The following is a 21,982-nucleotide window of genomic DNA, read 5'->3' on the forward strand; positions in this document are numbered from 1 at the left end:
TTAATCTGTGCCACCTTTTGTGAAACGAGGGAGTGGATTTTTTCACCTTTTGCACCCAAAACCTCAAACACAGAAACAACTTGGAGGCACATAACAACTATATTGGGATGTAGCCAGACACTTCTGCCATCCTGCCTATTCGCCACTGAGCAGGAAACAGCAGTGTAGGGCAGCTTCTGGTCCTTCTAAGTAAGTCAGTGGGGGTACATGGCTCAGCCTAGTGTAGGTCCACAAGCAGATCTTTATACTAAGTTGAAGGGATCTGAGGTACTTTCTATTCACAAAGAAGGATTTCAGTTAAGAAGCTTTCATGATTACATCTCTTTTATAGCACCCCTCATCTAAACTTGCTTCAGTAAAGCTAAAGAGATTGCTTTTAACTACAGTCCGAATGCAGGTTACCCTAAAATTTAATTTAGCAGTTGTATAAACAGTACTCACAAATTTATAGTATGGGCAAGAATCTAAATTTTAAAAGTAAAAGGTCAGACAGATTAAAGGTAAATGTAATTAAATCAGCTAACTAGCATTAGGAATGTCTTTTTGTTTAGACAAAGGAGCACTGATGATTAAAGTGGATGAGATTCAATGTTTTTTAAACTTCCGCATAACACACAGTCTGAATGTCCAGCTGAGTACTGACTAACTCAGGGGAAAGGTTTCTACTTGAGTTTCTTAAAGTGCCAATGAACTGGAGGTTTGTCATCCAATTACCCAGTTATACCACAAGTTCTTAATGGGCTTAACTTTAAGCATACTGTCATCACTTTGCTTTCAAGATAGCTTCTGCTGTTTTTAAGGTTTTTAAGGCATTCGTAAAACAAGCAAACATAAATATGGTGTTTTTATTTACATTAAATATAAGCCAATGAAAATTTAAAATTTCAGCTATCAATGAAATTACTTAGTTTTTAAAAAAAATTCTCTAATTTGTTTGCTATGTATTTTTCCATTTTTTGTCTACATATTTAAATGCTCTTTTCCACACTGTATATCAAAACACTAGCCAACCTAATCAAGCAACAGCAAGCTAGTTCCTTTGAATTAAGCCTTCAACAAACATCCTATAGACTCATAATCTAAAAGCAATTACCACATGAGGCCTGGTGAAAAGGGACACCTTCACCCAGACATTCCTAGCTACATCAGTGGGTCCTTGTCAACCGCCTAACATTAAGTTTTATAAGCTGGTATTTGCAAGAGAAGCGGCCTTCCCAGCAGTGGCACCAACACTTCAAGAACCCTTCTTATCAATATCTGCTTCAAAGCAGGCATTTTGGTGATCAATAAAGACCATTCTTATTTAAACCTCTTTCAAGTGAATTCATAATTGCTGTTTTGTCCCAAGAGCAATACTATGGACTTTGGGTGTAGTAAGGCCTCTGGCTCTCAGGAACACAGCCAGAACAAAAGACTTGTCCACAAATTTCTAAAGTTTTTTTTAAAAAGTTTTACCGGATATAACACAAATAACACAAAACTGATTTCTTCTTTTTCTTACTATAGTCCTTTCTAAATACCTTGCTCTCTTCTTGATGTATTCTATCTTTCTTTGAGGACTATCTTTCTTCCTTTGTGGACTTATCTTTTTTCCTTTGTGGACTTATCTTTTTTCCTTTGTGGACTTATCTTTTTGTCAAAGGAAAATACTCTCTCCAGGTCTGACTTGGCTGAAATCTCACTACACACTGAAAATAACTAGAGGGAGACAGTATGAGACCCTGGGATTTCCCACAATCCTTGCCTTTCTTAAAGCTGTAGCTCTTTATTTTCCCTCTTAAACTAATACATAGAAAACCTAATATAATGTCAACTAAATATATGTCTCAAGAGCATCAAAGATGCTCTGGAGGCATGACAATTGCCTTGCATGACTAAAGCAACTTTATAAAGTATTCTGTATGCTTGTTGCTGTGGCTGTTATCTTGTATTAAATAATAACCACTTGTTTTGTGAGAGTAAGGCAGTGAAAAGAGGTTAGAAGTATTTTAGACAAAGGGAGAAATAAAAGTGCTGCACAGTACTCACAGCCATCCAAATTTCCATTCCTATTGAATGGTGGCTCAGTAAGAATGTTCTGCTGTCATAAAAATCTTAATTGCCATGTATACAGCTTACAGATGTCATGTGTCTGTGTGTGACAGTTATACCTATACACAAGCACCATTTGTTTACAAGCTCAGAGGAAATCCTCTGCACTCCTTAGGATACCAAGCGACTGCTGCCAGCCATCAAGTGGACCAGCCCATAGGTAGCAGAAGTAGCTATTCCAAATGTCACACATCTGTTTCCTGATGTTCACCATATATGGATCAACCTCACAAATTAATGCATTTAAATTACACTGCTCCAAAAATACAGGGATAAGTAACTTTATGGGGCTTTTTCTGTGTTAAAATAATTGTGTGTATTAGACCTAGTGGGGAAGTCTCTAGCTGTTCTGCAAATGTAATGACATCATATGTGGTTTCAATACTGAACAAACAATAATCAGCAACTTTTAAGAGGAAAAAATTACAAAACAGGCATCATTTGGAAATAAACAATTATGAGCAGTTTTACTGTAGCTATCAGCAACACTACAGGATAAAAAGGAAGTTGCCTGCTGAGTTTCCTTGTAAATACAGGAACTACTTCTAAACTTAGTACTGGCAGCCTCCAATTCACTGCAGGGAGCATGCTAAGCAGAGCCCTCCCTCCGGTCCATCTGCCTTGGTCCAGGCCTCAGAGGGAGAGAAGAATGCTGGACCTGATCCCCTCCCCACCACCATTCCCTTCTCCTTTTGTGTCGTGTCTTTTAGATTGTAAGCCTGCGGGCAGGGAACTGTCTGGTTAAAAATAATAATAAATGTAAGCCGCCCTGATAGCCATTAGGGCTGAAGGGCGGGATATAAATACCTAAATAAATAAAAATAAATATATTTCATTTTTGTTCCATACTACTGGGAACTCTAGAAGTACATTATCCTGTACAGAACTGTAAAAACAAAGCAAATATCTAAAAGATCCTTTTTCAGAACTAAAGATGAAAAGAACAGAATTGTAGTTATCTCTCCATATTCATGGATTCTTTATCAACAGATTCAACCATCCACAGCTTGAAAATATTTAAAAAAATAGATAAATTCCAAAAAGCAAACCTTGATTTTGTCATTTTATGTAAATAACACAATTTTACTATGTAACTGTATTTAATGGGACTTCAGCATCCACAGATTTTAGTAACCACAGGGGGCTCTTGGAACCAAACCTCAGCAGATGCCCAAGGGCCCACTGTATTTTCAGTTATTATGTATGAATACTTGTGTATGAAATGTTTTGATAAAAAATGAATTCTGAGAGCAAACACCACCAACCCACAGTCAGCCGAAAATCACAACAGGATGTTTAAGAATCTATACAGCCTCTGGCAGGTCATTCTTGGGACTTGCCACCACACAAAGCCAATATCTTGCTGTAGAAAACCAGTTTAAAAATTGGCAGGGGTGCAATTGTGGGGGATTAAATAGGGGAAGAATCAGTGGAAGAGCCCATTCCTCTGTGCTGATTATCACCTGCAAATCTAGTCTAATTTAGCATAAAGAAAGAAATACAAGAGAGGGAACACAATGTATCATGCTGCTCTTGGTACAATGCTGACAATAAGTCAGTGTTTCTCGGCAGTTTTATTGTTCAGCAAAAAAAGTCTTAGAAGCTAAGAAGAACTAAAAATAGACATTCAGATCAACGGACACCTATTAACATTTTTGTTGTATACTGTACTAGATTTTTAAAATTCTCATCTACTGCATATACTCAACTATAAGTCGACTTCATGTATAAGTCGAGGTCAGGCTTTGGGGATAGGTCAAGGGTAAAACTTGGAGGCTCCTTCACTGTGTGTATGTGTGTAGATGGCAAGAGAGACTCTCATTGAGGCTTTTTGCTTCATTGGTTCAGCCTGACAGGATAGGGACTTTAAATGGACAGACGTATCAATCAATCACCCAGAACTCTTTATGCTTGGCTCCAGAGAGAAATAAACTCCTCTCCTCATGGCATGGGAAAATCTGCAAGAGTTGCTATCACATTACCATAGTGACCCTTAAATAGGTTGACCTGGGATTTCGGGGTAAATTTTTGGGAATACATTTTTAGACTTATAGACAAGTATATATGGAAAGCAGTGTGTTTGCTGCTTTTCTTCTTTTCTCTCTTTATTGCTGAAATTTCCATAGGTTTTAATGTGTCACTGTCACACATCTTGTTGGCTTATATGAACAACTCCACTGCATTTTGTCATGACTAAAACACATCACATTTTTCAGAATATGCAGATCAAAACCTGTTGCCCTTTTTTCCTATCACCTTACTTTGAGACACTGGAAAGGCCTCCAGCCTACAGTCATGGGCAAAGAAGTCTTGCGGGAAGCCATTGCCTCCTCCATGTTTAATATATAGCTAGGGCCTATCCACTGAAAACAGAACTGTCCAATATGAAAAATTGAGAAGCAGAGAGAAAATAGCTACACTGGGCATGCTCCAACTACGTGTGACAGTGACACCACAAAACCTATGGAAATTTCAGCAAGATGTAAATTAATATGACCCCACAGGGGAATTTAGCAATTGCCCTACAATACCAACTTGATACTAGCTTATTGTGTTTGACATACATTTCCAACAAATTATTCATTATGTTGCTATTTTCCTAGCAGCAGCTTGCAAGTGTTATGTTCCCTATGGGAACTTCTGCTTCAGAACTGTATAGCCCAAGTACAGAAGAAACCCTCTGGAAGCAAAACTAGTAGGGTATTAGCAAGAGAAATAGCATGTACAGTCCACCCTTCCCTTATGCGGGGGATCCGTTCCCCCCCCCCCCGCATAAAGGGAAAAAACGTGGATGCTCAAGCCCCATTCAAATAAATGGGGCCCATGCCTGTGGAGGTGCGGCACACTGCAGGAGCGCGCACCATTGTTTCCTTCAGGCACGCGCCTCCCTTACTCCCGTTGTGGCTTCCAGTGTATGCTGAAATCCACATAAAACGTGGCTGTGTATAACGTGGGCACCCTGTACATTTCTGTACATTATAAGTTAACTCAGCACTCTCAAAGCACTTTACAATCTGTAAACTAATTGTCCCCAACAAGCTGGATATCATTTTACTGACCTACAAAATGATGGAAGGCTGAGTCAATTTTGTAGCTCCTGGAATTGAACTCACAACCTTGTGCCTGCCACATCAGCATTTAACCACTATGCCATCAGGGCTGTTGTTTTTGGTACTAAAGTGAAAAAATGGGGTGATATGATGGAGTGCAAACTCCCAAGAGTTTAAAAGCTATATAAAAATATTCTCTATATGTCAGATAAATTTAGTAGTTCATGTTGTTATTTTTGTACTGTAACATGTTGCAGGAATTGGGGTAATAAAAATAATCTATATGGATTATCTCATCTCCTCTTCCTTGGGCTGTGCTGTTTAAAGAAAGAAGTTTATTAAGGGCAGATTCTGAACAACACAAGGGCGTAATAGGTATAGCTACTCCCATTTGTTAAAATAGCTTATTCTCTCCTATTAAGACCTCCCACCTCTTATCGTTTGAGCTCAAGGTTATTGATTTGTTCTGCCACCTGATGTTTCAACCCTAACTAACTCTTTTATTGTTCTAATGAAAGAAGCACCAGAAACAAATATAATGCTCTCTACAAACTGGATGAGCCTGGGCTGTTTTCAGGAAGCTGCAAACAGGTTATCTACATTATGTTAACACAATAAAATCCTGTATGTCCATTCATAAACAAACTCTGTTGAGTTCCGTTAGGCTTATTCCCAGGTATGTGTCTATAGCAGGGTGCAGCATTCTAGATGTCGAGGGACTGCAACTCTCAACAGCTCTGGCCAATACAATCAATTATAAGGAATGTTAAGAATTATAATCCAACATCATCTGGAGAGCTGCACCACCGCCATTCCTGCTATATGAAAGTGCACCTGTAATGAATAAATGGAATAAAATAAAATAATTTCACAAGTTATGAAGAGAGAGGGCCAAGAAAAACAATCAGGGGAGGACAATTTTTCCATCAAAAACTGTTGGGTGGGGAAGTGCCTGTTTCTTTCACAGGCCTACACATCTTGTCAAATAGGCTCTTCCTGCCACTCCCCATGACACTGCCAGCAAAGAAAAAGGAAGACGTTCCTGTCTCCTGTTATAGCTGCCTTATAAAAGCTGTAATTCTGCACAACTAACAGAAAGATGCTCAGAGTAGTACTCTGAACACTAATACACACATTCAAAGCACTCTTGAGCAAACAAGGAACACACTATGAAGGGACTGTTCAAACAAAGACCAAAATGTGCACAAGGTCATGAATTACCAAGTGAGCACTTGCCTTCTGAATGGGACTTGTATCCATGTCTTTTTGTCCCTCTTTTGGGATACATTCTTCTGGGTTTTGCACCAAAGGTGAGCATTTTTCAAAATCAGTGTGCCCCAAGTCCTGTAAGTACTGATAGAGTGGTGAATTCTAAAATAAAAAAGATACAATTAGATTGACTTCTTTATGAAGTACATCTGAATTGACAATGATTTCAACTTACTCATGTACAGTATATGTTTGTGTTCTATATGCATGCATTTTATATATTAGATTTTATATATACACACACACACACACACGTGTGTGTGTGTGTGTGTGTGTGATTAAATTAAACTAAAATATGCCAACAAATATGGAAAACAAAAAAAATGATCAATATACATGTCAATCCACAAAAACAAAAACGAAAGAAAGATTGCAGCAACTATAGGTCCACACAATTTCCTACATAAGCAAAATTATGCTCAAAATTCTGTAACATAAGACTCCAATAATATATGGAAAGAGAAATCCCAGAGGAGCAAGTGGGGTTCAGAAAAGGAAGAGACACCAGGGACCACACTGCAAATATGTGATTGCTAATGGAGTGTACCAAGGAATGCCAGAAGAAAATCAGCAAATGCTTTATAGACTATGGCAAAGTCTTTGACTGCAGAGATCACGTTATGGAACACTCTTAAAGACATGGGAGTGCCACTACATTTCAAAGTCCTGATGAGAAATCTGTACTTGGGACAAGAGGCTCCTGTTCAAACAGAAAATAGAAAAACAGATTGGTGACTAACTGGCAAAAGGATCAGGCAAGGATGCATTCTATCATACTATCTTTTCAACTTGTACGCAGAAAACATCATATGAAGAGCAGGTCTAGATTCAGGAGAAAGAGTGAAGATAGGAGGAAGAAAAATTTACAACTAGGATATGTGGATGACATCGTACTACTAGTGAAAAACATCATAGACTTTGAACAATTACTAAGGAAGGTCAAAGAAGAAAGGCAGGCTTACTGCTCAACATAAAGAAAACAGAAATAATGACCATGGAGGATCTGCATAAATTCAATCCAGATAATGAGGAAATTGAAATAGTCAAAGGGTTTCCACACCTTCGATCAAACATTAATCAGAACAGTCAAGAAATAAGAAGACTAAGAATGGGAAGGGCAGAGATGAAAAAACTAGATGAGATCCTAAAGTGTAAAGACATACAACTGAGCACTAAAGTCAAACTCATTCAAGCCATTATATTCCCCATCACCCCATATGGATGTGAGAGCTGGACAGTAAAGAAAGCTGACAGAAAGAAAATCAACTCATTTGAGATGTGGTACTGGAGAAGAGTGCTGAGAATATCATGAGCAGCCAAAAATCAAACAAATAGATCCTTGATCAGATCAAGTCTGAACTCTCCCTGGAAGAAAAGATGATAAAATTGAGGCTGTTGTACTTTGGCCCCATCATGAAAAGGCATGACCACTAGAAAAGCCAATAATGCTAGGGAAGATAGAAGGCAACAGAAAAAGAGGAAGACTGCATGCCAGATGGATAGAGTTAATCACGGAGTTGCAGGCTTGAATTTATAGGAACTAAGCAGAAGAGTGGCGGACAGAGGACCTGGAGATGTTTCAACCACAGGGTTGCCATGAGCCAAGGCTGACTTAAGGGCAGTTAACACACACATAAAAACAATACCAATAAAAGGGGAATTACATCATAGGGACTAAAGATTTGAAATGGGGGGAAAAGAATGCTCCTGGGTAGGTAGGGGGAAGAAATAAGTGTGAAAAATGTGTAGGGAACATGGTTAAAAAACACGGGAGCTGAACAAATGAAGACGTTGTAATAGGATGAAAAGCTTAAGGGGAAAAAATAGATGATACAAGCATGTGGTCTTGGAAAGAACACATAGGATCTATACTACTGACTCAAAGGAAAGGAGCTCTTGGAAACTTGTTTACCTTTAGAAATGTCTTAGCTGTTGGATACAAAGGGCCACAATACTGTTGGTTCACAGAACTCTGCTGTTTGCAGGAATATAGCAACTGGATTTAACATGAGAATGTGAACTGCCTAACCAATATGACTGCAAGTTTTCAGTCAGAAATGGAATACAGGAATGTCTGCACTATCCAAAAATACCATGTATCCTATTCTCAAAATGAACCAAGCAAGCTGCTCTGCCACTGCCATCAACACCTCTTGCCTCCATCAACCTTAGTAAGCAACTGCTTTCCTCTTGGTTGCTTTATTTAGGTAGCCTGAAGTTTAATTTAACAGCCCAGGGCCTGGCTCCCGCAGCTATACTGTAAGCAGTAGAAAAGACAACTAGGAGCCGTTCAATGTGATAGTCTCTATTGTAGTAGTGTGGCTTGCACCTCCAACAGCTAGAGAAAGACAGCAGGGAGAAAAGAAGCTTTCTCCCAGATCTTCTATCTCTTGACTACACATTAGTGCTCACTGTCTGTGTTTAACTTGCGATGATGTACAGGTGTATGAGATGTTAATTACAGAACATAGTTCATAAGGAAATATGCAGTGATGATGATGATGAACTTTATTTATACCCCATTTCACCCTCAAAACTGGCACTCGGTCAAAAACGCTCATCTTGGACCCATCTCTTGCCTTGTTTGCAGCACTACAATGTTTAAAAATCTATTACAGCAAGTAACTGTCTAAGCAACAGAAATATCAAATGTCTTTTCATAAAACTGAAATAGCCATACTATGATACAGAAGAGCAAAGTGTTGGAAAACTCATACAAAGAAAATACATTTGAAAGAGAAGAAAGGTACTTATAGAAGAATACTACCAAGATTTTTACAATCAGTTTTAACATACCGATTTTCTATTAGCACTTTATTCACATTTAGCATTACTTAATATATTGAGTTTATGATGCAGCGTGAACCTATTTTAACAAATGAAATTGAAATTAGGATTCAAATGTAAGAAAATATCCAATTTATTACCACAGCTGTTAAAATCAAAGCCACACCCAGATAATTTTTTGCTGATGCATTACAAAGGAAATGACTAAGCCCTTTTCTGTTAGAACTCTCAAGTTTCCTCCCTCTCCCACCCTATTGTATCTCCTGTGGATCTAACCTTTTATTCTCTTAACTATATAAAATGACTGAAATGCCATAATATCCTACTTGAAAACCATAACAAAGCTAAAGCTAGTCAATCAGAAGCCAGAGCATAAAGAAAAGCCAATATCTGAATAATCTTCATATAAATTCTTTCTTTTTTCCTTTCCCCGCCTCCCACATACACACACACATTTTATTCATTCATATTCCCTAAAGCCAATATGAGCTTGGCTAACAGCTGGATGCAAAAACAATGTTTAATCTGATCATTTGCCTGCCTGCCTGCCTGCATCCCCCCTTCCCACTCTCTCTCTCACATACATAACTTACAGGCAATGCAATCCTTGACTCCTGGAAAATGTGATCCCACCTCTCTCTCAGATACTCGGCCAGTGCATCTGAAAGAATTCCTTCCACCTCCCCATTTCTGTCTACTTGCTTCTCCAGGGTGACTGGAGCAAAAAATTACAAGTATCGGTCAGAGAAAGAGCACCTGTGCTCTTGCATGGGTGCATTTTCCTAGCATCATCATCAGAAGCAGCCAGCTGCAACTCAGAAAGGTGATGCACTTCCTCCTACTGTCATATGATAGGAGGAACCCAGAATAAGTTGATGGATTCATAAAGGCTTTTAGGAAGCTGCTGCTTAGAAGAAATAATGCACATAAATATTATATAAAGTTCAATGCAAGGTTTTGCCAAGCAACTGTATTTAAAGGTCTTAGTCATATTCCCTTGACTCATCATAATCTTGTACTGTTTATCATTTAGCAAATTACTCATAAATCTCACATGCATACAAGATAGTGAGTCTGGAAACATATGTGATCCATACATCCTAAATATTATATCTAATTTCCTCTTATGTTAGAGATTCTATTCTGCCCACAACTGATTATTTTTTCAAAAAGAGAAAAAAATCTTTTGTCATCCCAAATCTTCAATTATGTATAATTATTTTGACCAGTTTAAGTTGAGCTCCAATTTCCTTCTTAATTTCACCTCATCCATGTATTGTTGTTGTGTGCCTCCAAGTCGCCTCTGACTTATAGTCATCCTAGGGCAATCTGGTCATGGGGTTTTCTTGGCATGTTTCTTCAGAGGGCGTTTGCTATTGACATCCTCTGAGGATGAGAAAGTGTGACTTGCCAAAGATTACCCTGTAGGTTTCCATGGCAGAGCTGGATTTGAACCCTTGTCTCCAGTATCTTACTCCAATGCTCAAACCATGTAATGCGCACCCGCGCTATACATGGGCTTGCCGTACGCAGCTTGATGCTTGCACGTATGGCAAACCTGGGAGGACAAAATGGCATATGTGCTGCAGGTGTGCATGCAGCACTGAACACAGGAGCATGCCACCATAGGAAACAAAGGGATTTGAGCTTATGCATTTTTTCCCATTCTCAGGGGGCGGGGAGGAATGGATCCCCCACATATAGGAAGGGCCCAGTGTATACTGTTCCTTAAATTAGTGATGGTGGCTAGATTGCAATTCTTATTAACCCTAGCCAGCACAGCCAATGGAGAGAAACGCTGGCTATTGGTTTCAAAAACATCAGGAAAACTGCATGATACCGACTCCTGTTTTAAATATTCCACTGGAATAGCAGTTCTTTTATTAAACCATTAACTTTTTTGCATTTAACTATGGACAGGCATTTTAAAGTCTATAACAAAATACTTTTATAATCTGTAGGTAAACAGAAAGTAATAATGGAGGAAACAACTTGAAGGGAAACACTGGTCCATAACAGGGGTGGAAAAGTACAATCCATGGGGCACATGAAACCTCTGAAAGAATCCTCCCCCTTTTTTTACAAAAAACATTTTTTGAAACAAAAATTGTAGTCTTTGTCCTGTAGTACCTATGGCATGATGGTGGGTTTTGCCATGTTTGAGTCTCCCTACAATTGTTTTAGGATCAGCAAAAGCCTTCTTTGGACCAGGAAGTAAACTGAGGTTTTGAAAAACATTTTTAATGGACTTTGGAAAACATGATCAAAAAGAAAGAAAAGACATAGCAGGGAAAAAAAGGAGAGAGTAGGAGTACATAGGATAGGAATGTTGGCTATGCATATACATTAATATAAGCTGACCACATTTCTAAAAATACATTTTCTTGAAGTCGGTGTTTATAAAATAAGCACCTATAAAGTAAATTGGTTCCTGGTTGGAGGGGGAAAAAAGCCTCCTGGGCATAAAACTGCCTAGGGAGGTCTAAGAATACACAAAACTGCCTGTGATTCTAACTAATTCTAAAAAAATCTTTCAAACATTGGTGTGCGTCGTGGGATGGCTATGGTCCTCCAATGTCCTGTGGTAGGCCAATATGGACCCTCACCTCCCCCAACAACTGCCTGAGGTTTTGATTAGGTTTCACACATTACTGGTAATTTACTTTCCCTTTGCCTGCATTGTTTAAATTGCATGAAGCAGAAAAGTGCACCATACAGTCTACCTCCTCTGGTGCTATTAACATGGCTACTTGTAACTTTCCGTTTAATTTACAGTGGGACCTTGTTATTTGCTGGGGTTTGGTTCCAGGAGTTCCCCCACCATGGATATCTGTGGATGCTCAAGTCCCATTAAATAGTGTCCCTTATACAAAATGGCAAAATCAAGGTTTGCTTTTTGGAATTTATAATGTTTTTGGAATATTTTTAAGCCATGGATGGTTAAATCTGTGCATATGGGATGCATGGATAAGGAGGGTCGACTGTATAACAAAGCATGATGTCTCAACAGATATAAGATGCTATTCTGTTATTCTTATACATGAACCAATGACAATATTTCAAAAGACATTTTTGTTTAGTTGTCTTATAGTTGTAAGCACCTAAACTGTTAAACACCGGTTTTGAAAATGTTTACATCACTCCAGTCTGCTGGTCACTTAGGAAATACGCTCTTCTCTTACTGTAAATCATTAGCTCAAGTGCGTCTGTATCTAACACCTGAAAGGAGGCTTGTGTGCCCCTCTCTTTTACAAGCCTGTCTTTTTACTCAGGAATGCTATTAACAATACTATCGAGAGCCTCTCCCATTTTACCAGCTTAAAAAAAAAATCTTAGGATTTGGGTATTTTAGGGGCAGTGCCTCTCCTGCATCAGGAATCTTAGCATCAATGCATCAGAGAGCCTTTTCCTGTCTAATAGCCCTTTAAAATCTTTTCCAAATAGTTATATCAGCCCCTCCTTCCCCCCCCCCCTTTACCTCCCTACTTTGGGGAAGTTCTTCCTTTTGTAATTTATACTTTTTGACTTGAAATTGGCCACTGCAATTTGGATGGTAACCAAAAACACTCTTACCAAATTCTGAGGCACCTAGGTTGATAACCAATGAGTTATGACTATCATCAGCAATCATTTTCTTTCATTATTATTAAAGATCATGATGCGTTTGATAATACAATGACAGATTCTCAAAATTCCTTTATATACATTATGTGAAATATTTAAGAAAATAAGTTCTCGAAAGTCTTCTCTAATTTTGAAGAAGGTAAAGATATGAATTTAAAAACATTACAAATTTTTATTAACATCATTGCTAGCAGACATGCAGAAATCATTCAAGAGCTATGAGGCAAAGTTTATTTCCATGTTTACTCCTTCAACAAAACTGAACAAATTTCTACTCTGTAGGAAGAAGGTACCTTTAAAATCTATGAGGGCTTTCAAAAAAGCTGAAAAAAAGGAATGACTAAATTCTGTGAACGGCTTTGAAAGACAGCCTATGTTTAATTTATGTATGTAAAGAGAGATATGGGAAGCTATAAAGCTCTCAAAGGTGATTTAAATTGTATTACCAGTAGTCTTCTACAATGGAGACTATTACTGCTATTTCAGCAAAATTGATCCTGGAATTTACTCATACCACTACTTATACAAAATACACACACACACACACACACACACACACACACACACAGTGTTCAATATGAATACAAAACTGGGCTGACATTAACACACGTACATAGACAAAGCAAAAAGATAATGATACTTTTGTGAACTGGTGCCATTCTGGTATTTGAATCATTCTAGCTTCATGCACAATGCTTCTACTAGCTTTAGTATGTTTCAAGGAAAGTACTGTACTACTGAGTGTTCACAGTGTCTCTGGTAATTGCATATGCTTCATGAATAAATTACAAAATAAAAAAAAGATGATGTAGTTGTAGTAAGACAACCATTTATGCTAATAAGAACCTTTAATAAGAAAACTATGGCCCCATACAGACAGGCCAAATATAAAGCTGCTTCAGTTCACTTTGGAGGTATGCTGTTTAAATGCTGCATGGGTCCTAAGAGCCTGAAGCCATGCCAAAGCCATGATCCAGTCCTAAGGACTGGAGCAAAGCTTTGGCGCAGCTTCCAGACTCTTAGGACGCATGCATCATTTAAATAGCATACCTCCAAAGTGAACCGAAGCAACTTTATTTTGGCCTGTCTGTATGGGGCCTATGGCAAACTGCAGACCCTGCCATATTTTACTTTTTTTTTATCCCACTGGACAATTAACACTGGAAATGAAGATATGAATGCATCTCAAAAGCTCAAATGGCAATAACAAAAAGTCAACAATTCTATGACAATTTACATGAGAATATTTAACTTTCAATATACATTTAAAAAATATCTTCAATGTATAATTCACAGAATCATTTACAGGAATATATTATTTTCAATGGTTGCAAAAACAGCAGCCTATTTGGAATTAACTGTGGTTTCTCCTTATCACAGTTTGTCTCTAAAGAGAAACAAACCAAAAGCAGTGACTAAATCCCAGTGGCATAAATCCATTGACGGAAATAGATCTACCCTGTCAACCCTCCCACCGCAGGGTTTCCAAACTATGCGGAACAAGGAAAATTGTCCCCTACTGCTTCAATTAATGCAGTTACTTCCACCATCCTGGCCACAATTTAAAAGGTGTGCATGAGCCTGCATCACGTCCTTTGCCAATGGATAAACCAATGACTGAACCAAATTAATGTCTTTTTACTAACAATTTACATGATTATTATTCAGAATCCTATTAGTTAGTCTCAATTAGGGGAGGCCCACTGAATCAATTATTGAACAGTAAATCAAAACAGAGGTAAATCCATTAATTCAACGGTTCTACTCTAATTGGAACTAAACTAAGTAATTATTAACGTATTTATTTATGATCTTGCCTTTCCCAATCTGGGATTCAAGGTGGCTTACAAAAATTTAAACAAATACAGCTAAAAGTACTCATGACAGTAAAGTTAAAGCTACAGTATAATTACACTTTCAGCAAAATTAAAAGCACATAAAAACAAATATAATGTTTATTTTATATACAAACCATCAACATAAACCATCAATATATGCCTGAACTGGACTATATGGTAATTTAGCAGTCTTGCACTGGGACAAACTTTACAGCTTCTGTTTTAGATTGATGTGTTGTCTGAACACTAAACTATGATTGACCTTAATCATGGTTGGTTGAGAGAAAAATCTTCTTAATCTATGATTTGAAGTTATCTAGTTTCAAACAAACCAAAATAAATAATAACCAGTTTTCCAGGTTCAGATGTCACACTGAGCTGTAGATGATCCAAAATATCCCATTCTCTTCCACATAGCCAATATGGAGCAGAAATGGGGAAGCTAGGTTTATTTTCATAATGCTAGAATCAGTGACAAATGGCAGCTCCAATGCAACTTGTGAATCCCATCCAGGTTTTAGCCCAAGCTTATATAGGGAGCTATCCAAGGTGCTAAACCCAATCCCCAAAACAGGTTTAATACCTTCAAAATTTGGACTAAAACCTATTCATATTCTCCACTCCACCAGATGCATCTGAGGAAGTAGACTTATGTCTTCGAAAACTCATGCTGCCAACTTCTTTCTTTCGTTAGTTTCAAAGGTACTACAAGATCTCTTACATACTAGAGTGGATTCAACATCCCACTGACATCAGAAGAACTGTAAGTTCCCACTGGCTAGAATTAAACTATAATTTAGTGTTACATGTTAGAATTAGCTATCTGCTTTTATATCCCCCTTATGTGCAAAAATATTAAAGTAGTGTACATCAGTATAATCCAAAATACATATATAACACAAATACACATTACACAGCAAACAAAATTCTTTTTGAGGTTGAAGAAACAGACCCCACTCAGGTCCTACCAAGATGATTATACAGTGGTCCCTCCACATTTGCTGGGATTAGGGGTGAAGCCCCCCCATGAATGTGGAAAAACTGCAAAAAAACAAAACAAAACACTATTCTTTTTATCTATGAGAATACCTCTCTAGGAATCTCTGGATCCTCCAGTGCAACTCTGTGGTCAAAATCTGCCAGACGTTATTCATAGGATCATGTTGGAGGACCTACAAATATCTAGAGAAGTGTTTCCTCTAGGAACATCTAGGTTCTCCATGGTCAACTTCTGGCAGAGTCGCGTTGGAGGGCTGAGATTCCTGGAACCAACACATTAATCAAATCTGAAAAACTGACAAAGCTGCAAATGGGGAGGGCCAACATTTTGGGAAGGGGGAGAAGCAAATTGATTTACAAAAAAAGTAATTTGGGAACATTATTCACAGCTGTGTTAGTCTGGAAAATCAATATGCAAAGGGATCCTACAACACTTTTGAGACTAACTGAAAGCAAGAAGCACGATCTTTTATAGACTTGAACCTATTTCCTCACCACAGGTAGGGTCAAGTCTACAAAAGCATGTGCTTCCAATTCTTTCGTTCAGTTAGTCTCAAGGATGCTACAAGATCCCTTTGGAACTTACATGTATATACATTTTTAAAATACATTGTTTTAATTAGTAATGCCTCATACCAATATTTCCTTCTCCATGGATAGTTTTTGTGTGTACAAAAAGGTGCACAAGAGCAGCAGATTTTAATTCACGCTGGCTGCATCCACTCCACACTGCAGAAACAATCGTTTGATGCTGCTTTAACTGGCATGGCTCAATGGTATGGAATTCCAGGAACTATAGTTTTGTGAGATGTTTAGACATCTCTATCAGAGAGCTATTGCCTTAATAAACTACAATTCCCAGGATTCCATATAATTGAGCCAGGGCAGTGGAAGTGGTCTCAAACTAGATTATTTCTGCAGTGCAGATGGCCTTGTTATGCCTCCCCCCCATCATCTTCAGTATTGTTTGAATTGAAGCAGACTCTACGACTTTTACTGAATTGTTTTCATAGCTCTTTTAGCCTGGAGACTTAGTATGGAAACGGATCTTGTAACACCTTTGACACTAACTGGAAGAGAGAATGTGAAGTCGAAGGCTTTCACGACCGGCATCCATAGATTTCTGTGGGTTTTTCAGGTTATGAGGCCATGTTCTAGAAGAGTTTATTCTTGATGTTCTGCCAGCAGCTGTGGCTGGCATCTTCAGAGAAAACCTCTCACAAAAAACTAGGAAAGAGAGAAGTTGGTAGCTACAAGATCCCTTTGCATAACGATTTACTGAATAGGGTGCATTATTAATATTAATAATAGTATTTATTTATTTATACCCCACTTTTCAACCAAAAGGAATAATGCTCATCCAGGGTGACCAGAAGTCCTAACGATTTTAGCTTGTATTTGGTCATGTCCTATATATTTCTTGAATGCCCTCCATTTTGAGCCTGACTCAGCATGTATCAATATTTAATGTTTTTAGCGTTTATTTGGTTATCTCCTACACGTTTCTTGAATGCCCTCTGTAAGACGCATGTATTAATACTTATATCAATGTTTTTAGCTTGTATCTGGTCACATCCTACATGTTTGTTGAATGCCCTCCATAAGAAGCATGTATCAATATTTACATTAACGTTTTTAGCTTGTATTTGGTCATGTTCTACACGTTTCTCGAAAGTCCTCCATTTTGAGCATGGCTAAGAAGCGTGAATTTATATCTCTATGAGTGTTTTGTTATGCCCTACATGTATCCATGTAATATATATATTAGTGTTTTTGGCTTGGATTTGGTCACATCCTACATGCTCCTTGAATGTCCTCCATTTTGAACATGATTAAGAAGCATGAATTTATATCTATATGAGTGTTCTGTAATGCCTTACATGTTTCTCAAAAGCCCTCCATATTGAGCATGGCTAAGAAGCATGAATTTATATCTCTATGAGTGTTCTGTAATGCCCTACATGTTCCTCGAATGTCCTCCCTTTTGAGCATGACTGAGAAGCACTGATTTATATCTATATCTATATGAGTGTTTTGTAATGCCCTACATGTTCTTCTAACGTCCTCCATTTTGATGATGACTGAGAAGTATTGATTTATTTGTTGTATATGTTTTGAAATGTTCTACATGTTTCTCGAAAGCCCTCCATTTTGAGCATGGCTAAGAAGCATGAATTTATATCTCTATGAGTGTTCTGTAATGCCCTACATGTTCCTCGAATGTCCTCCCTTTTGAGCATGACTGAGAAGCACTGATTTATATCTATATCTATATGAGTGTTTTGTAATGCCCTACATGTTCTTCTAACGTCCTCCATTTTGATGATGACTGAGAAGTATTGATTTATTTGTTGTATATGTTTTGAAATGTTCTACATGTTTCTCGAAAGCCCTCCATTTTGAGCATGGCTAAGAAGCATGAATTTATATCTTATATGAGTGTTTGAAAGCCCTCCGTTTTGAGCATGGCTGAGAAGCACTGATTCATATCTATATGAGTGCTCTATAATAATGCCCTATGTGTTTCTTAAAAGCCCTCCATTTTGAGCCTGACTGAGAAGCATGGATTTATATCTCTATGAGTGTTTTGCAATGCCCCACATCATGCCTCCTGGATGCCCTCCATTTTGAGCATGGCTGAGAAGGACTGAGCCACCCGCCGCCCCTGTTCCTGGGCCCAGGACCGTGAAGGGAGCCCCTTTCCCACCTCAAACACCACTTCGTCGTCAAACTCCGGTGTCATCCTTCTCCGCCATCCGTGCCCCTCTCCCGAGGCACGACGGGAAACCGAGTCCCACAGGCCTCGGAGGCATAATCTCCGCCCGGGAGGCCTACAAGGGCAAAAAACTACAACCCCCAAGAGCCATTGCGAAGGGAAGGGGGAGGAGCGAGTAAATGGTGACGTGGCCTTGAGCTGATTGGAGGAGAGGGACCGAGGGGGCGGAGCCACACCTTCACAGGAGGGAAGAGGGAGGAGCGGATGAATGGCATCGCGCAGCTCTCATAGCCTTGAGCTGATTGGAGGAGAGGAACTAAGGGGGTGGAGCCGCGCCGTCGCAGGAGGGATGAGAATGTGCTTGTTTAGTGGTGGTGATTCTTGGTCTCTAGAGGGCGCTGTGGCGCAACTGAGCTCAGGCGGCCGCCGCCGCTGCAAGAGAGCACAGTGGACTCTGCCTCCCTCAGCGGAGGCGGCGAGGGACCATGAACGCAGCCACCGGTGAGCAAAAGTCTGATTAAAGTATACAGTAAATGATAGTTAACATGTTTTAATACGAATAGATAAAATGTTTATGTTTTATATAAGTATATAAAAATATAAGGTATAAAAGCATGAGATGCAAAAGACATAAGGAGGTGAACAACTTTCCTTAACGAAAACAGAGGGCTGCTGTTGCCTTGTTTTTAATAAAGTGCCCTGTTTTAAACACATTTTAAAATGTATATATTTTAATGACTTCTTTTAGCATTGTGCTTTAACTGGGAGTTTTCAGTTGTGTTTCATAGTGGTGTCGTTTAACTGGGAGCCTGTAGGGTTTTAATTGTGTTTGAAAGTTGCATTTTAATTGAGTCTATGGGCTTTAAGTTGTGTTTTAACTGTGAGTCGACAGGATTTTAATTCTGTTTTATAGTGTATTTTAACCCAGTCTATAGGTTTTTAGTTGTGTTTCATAGTAGTGTGTTTTAGCTGGGACTCCATGAGTTTTTAATTTTGTATTTTTTAATAGGTTGTGTACCCCAGCTGAGGAAAGTCAGGAAAGAATTACATTTATTCTTATTGTTATTATTATTATTATTATTATTATTCAAGAAACATATTCAAGGGTAAGCTGTGCTGGCCATATTGCAAACTACAATCACATCCAAAAGTCATTGTTTTGTGGATTTGGGATGTTATTGTACTTCTTTATTATTACATTATATGATTGTTATTAGTATATTAATGCATCACTTTTTGTATGTTTTTGATTGCACTGTGCTTTTAAACTGTAGGCTGCTCTGAGTCTCAGTTTTGAGGGAAGAAAGTGGTATACAAATAATAATAATAATAATATAGTAATGATATGGTGGTGATGATGATGATTATGATGATGATGTAGTAATAATATTAAGGGGGAAAAGAGGGAGAAAATGCAGAGGGGTTTTTGATAGACAATGGGAGGAAAGGGCTTCCTGGTTTCTCCTGACTCTTTTCCTTTAAATGCAGCAGAGAAAGGGAGGATGGGGGTTGTCACCCAAATTTCCTCCAGACTAGAAGCCCAGGGCTCTTTCTTTCCTCCCAGGATGACCGGATGTCCTCACCACAAAGGAGGACACAACACTGCAAAATGGAGGACATCCAAGATAAAATGTGGGACATTCCCAAATAAAAGCTAAAAGTTCATGCTTATTGGTCATGCTCACAATGGAGGACACTTTGGCATTCCTCCTGGACAGAAGGCTAAAATGGAGGACATGTCCTGGAAAAAGGAGGGCCTCTGGTCACCCTGTTTCCTCCTCCTGAGCTCCCGGCATTGGCCTTTCCTTTCCTCCTGAACCCTTTTCAAGTCTGTAACAAGTCTGCCCTGGATGGCCAAAAAGACAAACCAGTGGGTCCTTGAACAGATCAAGCCTGGACTCAGATGGTCAAATTGAGGCTGTCATACTTTGGCCACATCATGAGAAGGAGTGACTCACTAGGAAAGATGATAAAGGAAAGGTGGAGGGAAGTAGAAAGAGAGAAAGAGTGCGCACTAGCCTCTCTGAGTACCTTTGTTGCTAAAGAGGGGGGTATAAATACTTCAAATAAATGAATAATAAATTGGTTGTTGTGTGTCTTCAAGTTGTTTCTAACTCATGGCGAACCTATCATGGAGTTTTCTTGATAACTTTCTTCAGAGGGAGTTTGCCATGACCATCCTCTGAGGCTAAGAGAGTGTGACTTGCTCACGGTCACCCAGTGGGTTTCCATGTCCAAACCAGGGTTCGAACCCTGGTCTCCAGATTCCTAGTCCAACACTACACACCATGGTGGGTGGCTGGACACAATCGGGGAGGTCAGGGACCTGAATTTGCAGGACCTGAGCAGAGTCAGCATGGTGTAGCAGTCTGGGTGTGACCAGAGGCCCTCCTTTTCCATTGGACTCTGGAGGACAATGTTTGAATCCTGGCTCAGTCATGTAAACTCACTGGGCAAATCACACTATCTCAGTCTCAGAGGATGGCAAAATAGCAACCACTCCACTGAAGATACTCACCAAGAAAACCCCACCTTTGGGTGGCCATAAGTCAGAAAGGACTTGAAGGCATCCAACAAGCAGAGAAGTGGAGGTCTACTCTGTCTTGGCTCTCCAAGATCTTGGTTCCTGGAGGTCTTGGTCTTGGAGATGTCTCATCCATAGGGTCACCATGAGTCGGGGCCAACTCAAGGGCTGCTAACAACAACAACATAGCCTGGTTTAAATATTTGAAGGGATGTCATACTGAGGAGGGAGCAAGCTTGTTTTCTGTTGCTCCAGAGACTAGGACCCGGAGCAATGGATGCAAGCTCCAGGAAAAGAGATTCCCCCTCAACGTTAGGAGGAACTTCCTGACAGTAAGGGCTGTTTGACAGTGGAGCACATTCCCTCAGAGTGTAGTGGAATCTCCCTCCTTGGAGGTCTTTAAGCAGAGGCTGGGTGGCTCTCTGTCGGGGATGCTTTGATTGAGAGTTCCTGCATGGCAGGGGGTTGGACTGGATGGCCCTTATGGTCACTTCCAACTCTACAATTCTATGATGCTATTAAACAACAAACCAAGTGCAAAGAAGAGTAAGGGAGGCAGGATCCCAAGTACTAAGAGAGAGGATCAGTGCCAGGAGATTTTTGGAATGTCTTCAACGCAACCTTCTCCCCCCCCCCCCTCCCTTTACTGCCCTTTCCCCCTAAGATGGTGCTTTCCTAACAAATACTTCTAAAGGTCTTCTTTTATTGAATTAAGGAGTTCTTCCTCTTTTTCTTCCCCTTGGGATTTTTAGAAAAGACTTTTCCTGGTGTCCACTAGAACTCCTTTTTTATGTTGTTTTCTCACTACTAGACTGCTAGACATAAACATAACCCCCCTACCTCCATTTTCCTGCCTCGTGAATAATAATCCTTTCTTCCTTCCTTCTCCTCTTTGCCTGAGGATATGGAGGAAAGTATGTTTTCTTTTTCCTCTTTTTGTGTGTTTCGAGTTGAGAGTCCTGTAGAAGGACAAAGTGGTAACAGAAAGCCAAGTACTTTCCTTTGTTTCTCGCAGGAACAAGGAAACATATTATTTGGAGGACTTTATTGCATCCCTGAGAAAACACCTGTAGTTTTCTGGTTT

At 39.2% G+C, this 21,982-nt stretch overlaps 2 protein-coding genes across 6 annotated transcripts in view; one reads left to right on the plus strand and one right to left on the minus strand.

Annotated features, from left to right (window-relative positions):
• LOC149312093 (vezatin-like) overlaps positions 1–18,499 on the minus strand; it is a 54,211-nt gene extending 35,712 nt beyond the window's left edge. For 2 of the 4 annotated variants that reach the window (XM_089523940.1, XM_089523939.1), the window contains exons 1-2: positions 18,366–18,499; positions 6,378–6,512 (exon numbers count right to left, since the gene is read on the minus strand). In XM_089523940.1, the coding sequence (XP_089380066.1) occupies positions 6,378–6,512; positions 18,366–18,401 (171 nt within the window). In that variant the 5' untranslated portion in view covers positions 18,402–18,499. Of the gene's footprint in view, positions 1–6,377; positions 6,513–9,206; positions 9,277–9,790; positions 9,921–18,365 lie in introns of those variants that run through there. The other 2 variants (XM_089523941.1, XM_089523942.1) reach the window with 2 other exon arrangements.
• Positions 18,500–18,798: 299 nt separating this feature from the next.
• Positions 18,799–21,982, plus strand: part of LOC149312094 (FYVE, RhoGEF and PH domain-containing protein 6-like) — a 75,557-nt gene continuing 72,373 nt past the window's right edge. For both annotated transcript variants that reach the window (XM_089523944.1, XM_089523943.1), the window contains exon 1: positions 18,799–18,875. In XM_089523944.1, the coding sequence (XP_089380070.1) occupies positions 18,860–18,875 (16 nt within the window). In that variant the 5' untranslated portion in view covers positions 18,799–18,859. The remainder of the gene's footprint in view (positions 18,876–21,982) is intronic.

This window comes from Sceloporus occidentalis, unplaced genomic scaffold (genome assembly GCF_023333645.1).
Source record: "Sceloporus occidentalis isolate IW3139 unplaced genomic scaffold, rSceOcc1.0.p SCAF_5, whole genome shotgun sequence".
NCBI lineage: Eukaryota > Metazoa > Chordata > Lepidosauria > Squamata > Phrynosomatidae > Sceloporus > Sceloporus occidentalis.